Below are 10,443 nucleotides of genomic sequence, written 5' to 3' on the forward strand. Positions count from 1 at the left end.
CTGCTGTCTATACAGAGTTGAAAACAGCAGGTCTGGGACAGGTAGCACGTCCGGTGCTACCTGTCACGTCCAGGGTTCCATAGCCGCAGGCAGAACAATTGAAACTGGAGCAGCAGCACGGCCAGGTGGACTGGGGAAAGCAAGGAGTCATCATTCCAGGTAGTCCTGAGGCATGGTCCTAAGGCTTCAGGTCCCCCGAAAGAGAGAAAGAAAGAGAGAGCATACTTAAATTCACACAGGACACTGGAGAAATACTCCAGACATAACAGACTGACCCTAGCCCCCACTATTATTCTACATGTAGAAAATAGTCAAACATAAAGAAAAACCCTTGAATGAGTAGATGTGTCCAAACTTTTGACTGGTACTGTATAAAAAAAACTACAGAAATATCACATTTACATAAGTATTCAGACCATTTTCTCAGTACTTTGCTGAATCACCCTTGGCAGCGATTACAGCCTGGAGACTTCTTGGGTATGATGCTAAAAGCTTGGCACAACTGTATTTGGGGAGTTTCTCCCATTCTTCTGTGCAGATCCTTTCAAGCTCTGTCAGGTTGTAAAGGGAGCGTCGATGCACAGCTATTTTCAGGTCTCCAGATTGTAATGAATACTCAGGGAGAAAAAGGTGTAGATTCACGCACAGAGCACGGCAGGTGTTTATTTCGCCTTCACAGAAGGCAATGGTCATACACAGGAAGGCAAACAGGCAGGTGAATCAAAACTAGGACTGAAGGCTAACTGGTCCTCACAAACGAGCTAAGAAAAGGCATAGTAGAGTCAAAACGATCAATACCTCACAAAGGCACGAACAGAATGAACTGAACTAAATAAGGAGCTGATGAGACCAGGTGAGACCAGGTGACTAACACAGGTGAAATCAATGAACAAAAAAGAAAGACAGGGCTACGTTCAAGAACACAACGAAACAGAACACAAGGTTGACTAAGAAAATAAAAACAAACACTTACACAGAGATGTTTGATCGGGTTCAAGTCCGGTCTCTGGCTGGGCCACTCAATGACATTATCTTGGCTGTTCGCTTAGGGTCATTGTCCTGTTGGAAGGTGAACCTTCGCCCCAGTTTGAGGTCCTGAGTGCTGTGGAGCAGGTTTTCATCAAGGATCTCTCTGTACATCTTTCTCATCTTTCCCTCGATACTGACTAATCTCCCAGTCCCTGCAGCTGAAAAACATCCCCACAGTATGATGCTGCCACCACCATGCTTTACCGTAGGGATGGTGCCACGGCACTTCTCCCCTGATTGCTCAGTTTGGTCGGGCGGTCAGCTCTAGGAAGGGTCTTGGTGGGTCCAAATTCTTTCATTTAAGAATGATGGAGGCCAGGGCCTCCCGAGTGATGTATCGGTCTAAGACGCTGCATCGCAGTGCTTGAGGTGTCACCAAAGACCCGGGTTCGATCCCAGGCTGTGTCACAACCAGCCGTGATCGGGAGTCCCATAGCGATACACATTTGTCACAATTTTAGAATAAGGCTGTAATGTAATAAAATATGGAAAAAGTCAAGGGGTCTGAATACTTTTCGAATGCACTGTAGATTTATCAATAATGGCCTTGAATGGCCTTTTCTATTCAAAACTTTGGAAGCTTTCAACTTTCCAGCGGAAATAATACATTTTATAAAAATATCATGTAAATGTACTAAAGCAAAAATCTACACAAATAAGACATTCTTCAATGAAATTGCATTAGAAAGGGGCACAAGACAGGGATGTCTCTTCTCTCCCCTCCTGTTTGCACTGGCAATTGAACCACTAGCAGAAAGAATTTGACAGGACCCAATAATGAACAGGTATCAGTATTGGTAAACATGAATATAAACTAAACTTATTTGCAGATGATCTCCTAATAACCTGACCAATATTGAAAACGCAATGCCCCCTTTGCTAAACAATATTAGCAGAATACTCTAAAATCTCAGGATATAAAATGAATGTGGAAAAAAACAAAATGATGTTAATAGGAAAAATAAAATAACTCATGATCTCAACAATCCTTTAAGTGGACCACAAAAATATGAAATCCTTAGGGTGCTTGGTAAGTGACAACAAACAACAAATATATAAAGATACCTTTATTCCATTACTCAACAATATGAAAGCAGATCTATTTAATCAATCTTCCCATATATTTTACAGGTAAAATAAACCTCTTCAGATTGGCATGGCTCCCAAAGTTTATACCAATTACCCCAGAGAAGACATTCTGTAAAAAAGTAGTCGGTCATGATAGACTTTATTGGCATATAACATTCATAGAAAAAAAATGAATGTTTTACATATTTCTAAGTCTGAGGGTGGTTTTAACATTCAAGACTTGGAATTGTATCAACTCGTTACCCAATACTTTTTTATTTGCGGCATATAGTTAAATGCACTAAAGAGGAACAATGGGTACATAATGAAGATGAGCAAGCTCATCCCTAGAATAATTGTACGTGTCTACGCAGTGTGGTAAGTGTTCATATCGTTTTTAATAACAAAAACACTGAACACTATGAAATACAAAAACCATAAACGAATACATGAAATGACAAAACCGAAACAGTACCGTGTGGTGAAAAACACAGACAAGGAAACAAACACCCACAAACCAACAGTGAAACCCAGGCTACCTAAGTATGATTCTCAATCAGAGACAACTAACGACACCTGCCTCTGATTGAGAACCATACTAGGCCGAACACAGAAATAGAAAAACATAGAAACACAAACATAGACTGCCCACCCCAACTCACGCCCTGACCATACTAAAAAAAGACAAAACAAAGGAAAATAAAGGTCAGAATGTGACAAATATGGAAGAAAGTGAAACATTCTACAAAACCAATATCACTCCCTAAAAACACAACTCTATGGAACAATCCTTGGATAGCTTTTCAAAATTCACCTATAAATTGGTCCACATGGAAAACTAAAGGCATAGACAACGTTAATGTTAACAGGAAATACATTTATTTCCATGACAGAATTAAAAAACTATTTTGGACTGACCTATGTACAGTTCCTTCAGAAAGTATTCACACCCCTTGACTTTTTCCAAATGTTCTTGTGTTACAGCCTGAATAAAACGTTTATTAAATTGAAATATTTTGTCACTGGCCTAAACACAATACCCCATAATGTCAATGTGGAATTATGTTTTTCAACATTTTACAAATTCATAAAAAATTCTTATGACAAGCCTAAATAAGTTCATGAGAAATATGTGCTTAACAAGTCACATAATAAATTGCATGGACTCACTCTGTGTGCAATAATAGTGTTTAACATGATTTTAGAATGACAACCTCATCTCTGTACCACACACACACAGGTAATTGTAAGATCCCTCAGTCAAGCAGTGAATTTCAAACACAGATTCAACCACAAACACCAGGGAGGTTTTTTAAAATGCCTTGGAAAGAAGGGCACCTATTGGTAGATTGCTAAAAATAAAAAATCAGACATTTAATATCCCTTTGAGCATGGTGAAGTTACTAACTTTGGCTGTTATATAAAATACACCCAGTCACTACAAAGATACAGGCGTCCTTCCTAACTCAGTTGCCGAAGAGGAAGGAAACTGCTCAGGGATTTCACCGTGAAGCCAATGGTGACTTTACAGAGTTTAATGGCTGTGATAGGAGAAAAATTAGGATGGATCAACAACATTGTAGTTAATCCACAATACTAATTTAATTGACAGAGTGTACAGAATACAAATATTCCAAGACACTAAAGTAATGTGGCACAGCAATTCACTTTTTGTCCTGAATACAAATATTTAGATATTTAAAAAAATATGCAACTTAAAAATTACACATCACAAAATGTATATTTGAAATCTTTTGGACATCAAAGCAACCTTAAGGGAAACGTATTTGAGACAGAAAAGGATGATCATATGATGGGCAAGATATGTAAAACCTTGCAGAGAGCATATCCAATTGACAATTAGAAAAATATATAAAATATTGGAACTAAGACATAAAAAGAACACATCTTGGCACAAGATGGAGGGAATGTCTGAGCATAACTACTGAAATTACAGTAAACGAAAATCTACGCCGAATCCAATACAAACTAATATATCGTTTTTATTATAAATGTCACGCCCTGACCGTAGATTGCATAGTATGTTTCTATGTTTCTATTCTGTTTTGTTTGGTCAGGGTGTGATGTGGGTGGGCATTCTATGTTTGTATGTCTAGGTTTTATATTTCTATGTTTTGGCCGGGTATGGTTCTCAATCAGGGACAGCTGTCTTTCGTTGTCTCTGATTGAGAACCATACTTGGGTAGCCTGTTTTCCCCACTGTTAGTTGTGGGTGGTTATTTTCTGTTTAGTGTTTTCACCTTGCAGGACTGTTTTCGGTTATTCCTATTGTTATTTTGTATTTAGTGTTCAGTTCAGTATATTAAAGATGAACATGTACCCCGCTGCATTTTGGTCTGACGATTCCTCTTCTTCTTCCGATGAATGCCGTGACAATAAAAGACACAAAAATCACAGATTCTACAGCACAACGGCAGAGTCATGTCTTGAGTGTAAAATGAACTATGACTCAATAATCCATGCTTTTTGGGAATGCTATAAAGTCCAAAGTTATGAGTGGAGCTAAAAAAGTTGGCTGTCAGAAGAAGTATTACACTGTAAACGTACATTTAATCTGTCTGTCTGCATATTTCAAGACATTGCATATGGGAGTGTAGTGAGATACCCAATGGGCTGGACGATTCTCTTCTCATCACTCATCTTGAAAAACCGTATACTAAAAACGTGGAACTCAATCAATCCGCCATCACGAACATAATGATTTATCATTGAAATACTGAAATAGCATGGGCGACCAAAAAACCGAATTGGTACAATTGAAGGCCACGTGGCAATAATCCAGGCACTAGGGATGGGGGTGTGAGCATGCGGGTCTGGGCAGATGAGATGTAGTCATTGTTTGTGGGCGTCTGTACAGTAAGTTGTTGTTCGTATGTGTATGTTTGTATCTGGTGTGGGGAAAACATTATTTCTTAAAGAAAAATCAAATATGAATGTGTATACTAATATACTAATGATATACCTCATTATGCCCTAAAATCTACTGGCCTGAAAGTAATATCATCTGTGTTGTGTGGTGGAAGTCCAAGCAGTCTGTGCTCATTTGAAAGTGAGAAGAGAAAGTTCGAAGAGAAAATAACTAAGAAGAAGTGCATACCGGTATGAAGAAGCGATCCACACAAAAGGCTTTATTATAATCACCACAATCCCCCTCAAATGCAGAATGCAGAAGTCTATAAATCCTTTGGTATGAAATGAACTGTCTGTGTGGCTGAAGAGTCTTTCACATTTCTCAGTGGTCAGCCTGCATTTAGTAGAAGCCTTGCCAGTTACTACTGTGAATGTATCCATCCATTCATAATAACATTTTAGAGAAGCCTGCAGTCATGTCATCAAGATAGACCATACATACTGTAGATCATTGATGGGGACAAGAATTCCCAAAATGTTCCCCCTTTTATTGAGTTAGTGAATGATAATGGCTTGCTTCAAACGTATTTAATTTTTTTAAGTTATGAGACGAAGACGTAATGAGGTTAGTGAGTATTTACCCACATTATAGGGAAGAGAGGGTACACTCTATAACAATGTCATAACATGAGCTAACAAACAATAATAATAAAACTGTACATATTATAGTTGGATTAAGTGATTTGATTATTTTATTTTATAAATTAAGCATTGAATTGCATGAATCCATTGGTAATAGCCAGTGTATTAAATGTTTTAGATTAGGGACTAAGAAACCAGAAACCAAAAACCTTTAAATTGTTTCTTTTTTTCTGGTAAAGTATAAGTAAGTTCCCACATGGTCAATCCCAGGTACTGGTAAACCAGTTTGGTTAACCAAAACACACGTGATAAGAGGTGTGGTAACCACATTTATCAGAAGCAAAGGGAAATGGTCTCATTGGGAAAGGGATATGCAATTTATGTTCAATGTATTATACGAAACATTTAAACAGGAAAAGCAACTTGAACATCTGAAACAAAGCTCATTACCTAAGCCTATAATTATTAAATTACAACTTGATTCAAACAGTACAAAAACAATTGACGCCGAGAATAAAAAGGACAGATGAGGACATATAATCTGACCTGTTAACTCTGTTTACAAGTCTCCCACGTTGGTTTGTCTCTGTGGTCCGTGCATGGTATGTTGGCTATCTGGGCAGATAGGAGGGGACCCCTACATCCCTGGGTCCCAACGTCCCTGACCCCAGGTTGGCAACACAGTGCATGATGGGACAGAGAGGCTCATGGGCCTTGAGGGCCTCCGTTAGACGCCTCTGCTCCTCAGACAGAAACTGCACATCCTTCTTCAGCTGTCTGTTCTTCTGCTCCAGACACTCATATGCCTGTATAGGACAAACTGGGCTCAGTTACTTTATAGTCTTACTTTCTGAGTAGAGTACAATATTAATCTACTTCAGGGATGGGCAACTGCCGCATGAAGGTGCTCAGATCTATTACACCCCCCACCTCCCATTTCTTACATATGGCAAAATATGTAGAATTGCAGGAAATTTGCTTTAAAACAGCCAATTTTCCTCTCCCCTCCATGGCAAAATGAGTAGAATTGCATGAAATTACACTGAACAAAATATAAACGCAAAATGTAAAATGTTGGTCCCATGTTTCATGAGCTGAAATATAAGATCCCAGAATTTTTGTATAAGCACAAAAAGCAAATTTGTCTCAGATTTAGTGCACACATTATTTTTACATCCCTGTTAGTGAGCATTTCTCCTTTGCCAAGATAATCCATCCAACTGACAGCTGTGGCATATCAAGAAGCTGATTAAACAGCATGATCATTACACAGGTGAACCTTGTGCTGGGGACAATAAAAGTCCATCCTAAAATGTGCAGTTTTGTCACACAACACAATGCAACAGATGTCTCAAGTTTTGTGGTAATTGGCATGCTGACTGCAGCATTGTCCACCAGAGCTGTTGCCAGAGAACTGAATGCTAATTTTTCTACCATAAGCCGCCTCAAATGTTGTTTTAGAGAATTTGACAGTACATCCAATCGGCCTCACAACCGCAGAGCACGTGTAACCACGCCAGCCCAGGACCTCCACATCCGGCTTATTCACCTGTGGGATCGTCTGACACCAGCCACCCGGACAGCTAATGAAACTGTGGGTTTGTACAACTGAAGAATTTCTGCACAAACTGTTAGAAACCTTCTTACAGAAGCTCATCTGCATGCTAGTAGTCCTCACCAGAGTCTTGACCTGAATGCAGTTCGACTTCGTAACTGACTTCAGTGGGAAAATACTCCCCTTCTATGGCCACTGGCACGTTGGAGAAGTGTGCTCTTCACGGATGAATCCCGGATTCAACTGTACCGGGCAGATGGCAGACAGCTGATGTTGTGAGCAATGTTCCATGGTGGCGGTGGGGTTATGTTATGGGCAGGCATAAGCTACGGATAATGTAGTTTATGGCAATTTGGGATGGCAATTTGAATGCACAGAGATACCATGACAAGATCCATTGTCGCTTGAAACTTGTAATTTGAAAATTGAAAAGATCCTGAGGCCCATTGTCGTGCTATTCATCCGCCGCCATCATCTCATGTTTCGGCATGATAATGCCCCATGTCGCAAGGATCTGTACACAATTCCTGGAAACTTTCCCAGTTCTTCCATGGCCTGCATACTCACCAGACATGTCACCCATTGAGCATGTTTGGAATGCTCTGGATCAACGTGTACAACAGTGTGCTCCTGTTCCCGCCAATATCCAGCAACTTTGCACAGCCATTGAATAGGAGTGGGACAAAATTCCACAGGCCACAATCAACAGCCTATGTGAAGAAGATGTGTTGCGTTGCATGAGGCAAATGGTGGTCACACCAGATACTGACTGGCTTTCTGATCCATGCCCCTACCTTTTTTTAAGGTATCTGTGACTAACAGATTTACTGATTTCCTTATATGAACTGTAACTCTGTAGAAATTGTTGCGTTTATATTTTTGTTCAGTATAGACCTAAAACTGCTAAATCGTCTCTCCGCCCCATGACAAAATGTATAGAATTGCAGCAATCGTGGTTTAAAACGGCAACATTTTCTCTACATCACATGGCAAAATGTGTAGAATTGCACGAAATAAACTCTAAACTTAAAAAATGTATCTCTGCTGTCAAGGGGGAGGGGCACTAAAATTATTTGCTTGCAGTTCGGTGGGTGGGGGGGTACACAGACCCGCAAGCCACTGCGGCCCCTCATGATGAGTTCAGGTTTTTTTGTGGTTCCCACCCACTTCAAAGTTGCCAAAATCCCTGATATACTTGATCAAGAGAATGAGTGTGACATTGATAGCTGTGTCATTACCGTCATATAACAGAAAATGTTAGACTATGCCAAAATAGGAGTTGTGTGATGATGAGGAGTCTGTTGTGCATGCACTGACCCACCTCATGCAGCTCATCTGCTCTTTGTGTCTGCTTTTTTCGGCTGTTCTTCGCTGCCACCCTGTTCTTTTCCCTTCTTTTTAGCCTCCTGTCTTCATCACCATCATCACCAGAGCTCTGCAGCTGAGGTACAGTTGGTCTGTATTACGTTTGTCACTATTAGAATATCACATACAAGCTGTTGCTCTTTAGCTTTGACTGATCTCTGTGTGCACTCAACACAATGTTGCTGGTGTAGATTATATTTTATCATACAAAATATTAAACAATATAAAAATACAAGTGAAAATTAATAAGTGGTAACCAAATAGGCCTAATACCAGTTGTGGAATAGGTTCCCAATTATTATACTTGAGTAAAAGTAAAGATACTTTAATAGAAAATGACTCAAGTAAAAGTGAAAGTCACCCAGTAAAATACTACTTGAGTAAAAGTCTAACAGTATTTGGTTTTAAATATACTTAGGTATCAAAAGTAAATGTAATTGATAAAATATACTACTAAGTAAAGTATAAATCATTTCAAATTCCTTATATTAAGCAAACCAGATTGTATTGTTATTTATGGACAGCCAGGGGCACACTCCAACACTCTGGCATCATTTACAAATGTAGCACATGTGTTTAGTGAGTCGGCCAGATTAGCAGCAGTAGGGATGACCAAGGATGTTTTCTTGATAAGTGTGTGAATTGGGACATTTTCCTATCCTGCTAAGCATTCAAAATGTAACAAGTACTTCTGGGTGTCAGAAAAATGTATGGATTAAAAAGTACATCATTTTTCTTCAGGAATGTAGTGAATTAAATGTTGTCAAAAATCTAAATAGTAAAGTAAATATACCCATAAAAACGACTTAAGTAGTACTTTAAAGTATGTTTACTTAAGTACTTTACACCACTGCCTAATACATTATTAAAGTAATTAAAGTCTATTTACGCTATTTAACACTTACCTCACATATTTCAAGTAATAACATGTTTTGATTCTTGCTGTGTAGAAAGCTGCCAGAAATATCGCTGTCAGACATCACAGATGCGATAACAATGCATTGATAGATTAGTTAAATACAAAACGTCAAAACAAGTCCTCCTCAAATTTTATTTCAGATAGCAAGATCCAAGGTATGTACAAGTGAGACCGGGCGTATGCGAGACAAACAGTTTCACTTGTTCAAACTGCACATGCCGCTTCTTTTCAATATTTATTTTAAGTCACGTGCTAAAAAGCGTCAGATGCCCTTGAGTGTTCAACCAGCAACAGAATAAAGTGCGGTGGTGGTGTGATGGTGCTTTGCTTGTGACACTGTGATTTATTTAGAATTCATGGCTACCACAACATTCTGCAGCGATACACCATCCCATCTGGTTTGCAGTTAGTGGGACTATCATTTGTTTTTCAACAGGACCATGACCTAACACACCTTCAGGCTGCGTAAGGGCTATTTGATCAAGGAGTGAGAGTGCTTTATCTGATGACCTGCTCTCCAAAATCACCCGACCTCAACCCAATTGAGATGAGTTGGACCGCAGAGTGAAGGAAAAGCAGCTAACAAGTGCTCAGCAGATGTGGTAACTTCCAAGACTGTTGGAAAAGCATTCCAGATGAAGCTGGTTGAGAGAATGTCAAGGGTGTACAAAGCTGTCAAGGCAAAGGGTGGCTACTTTTGAAGAATCTGAAATATAAAATATATTTAGATTTGTTTAACACTTTTGTGGTTACTACATGATTCCATGTGGTATTTCATAGTTTTGGTGTCTACACTACTATTCTACAATGTAGAATGAGGTGTCCAAACTTGACAGGTACTGTATATTTCCACACTATGAGGTTGGAATAATACTGTAAAAATGCTTCCCTTTTAGTGTGAGAGCAGTTTGTTTTGGTGGAATGGAGTTTTGGCCTGTCTGATGACATCACCAAGCAGTAAATTGGTTAATAGACCAATAAGATAGTTCCAAAC

At 39.2% G+C, this 10,443-nt stretch overlaps 1 protein-coding gene across 1 annotated transcript; it reads right to left on the minus strand.

Annotated features, from left to right (window-relative positions):
- Window positions 1-6,207: 6,207 nt before the first annotated feature.
- On the minus strand, window positions 6,208-9,510 carry LOC139415595 (basic leucine zipper transcription factor, ATF-like 3). The gene is made up of 3 exons (XM_071163707.1): window positions 9,436-9,510; window positions 8,487-8,606; window positions 6,208-6,416 (listed from the first exon to the last, which is right to left on the minus strand). The coding sequence occupies exons 1-3, from the start codon at window positions 9,508-9,510 to the stop codon at window positions 6,222-6,224; spliced, it is 390 nt and encodes a 129-aa protein (XP_071019808.1). The 3' UTR covers window positions 6,208-6,221.
- Between the last annotated feature and the right edge of the window lie 933 nt (window positions 9,511-10,443).

The sequence above is a fragment of the Oncorhynchus clarkii genome, chromosome 8 (genome assembly GCF_045791955.1).
Source record: "Oncorhynchus clarkii lewisi isolate Uvic-CL-2024 chromosome 8, UVic_Ocla_1.0, whole genome shotgun sequence".
NCBI lineage: Eukaryota > Metazoa > Chordata > Actinopteri > Salmoniformes > Salmonidae > Oncorhynchus > Oncorhynchus clarkii.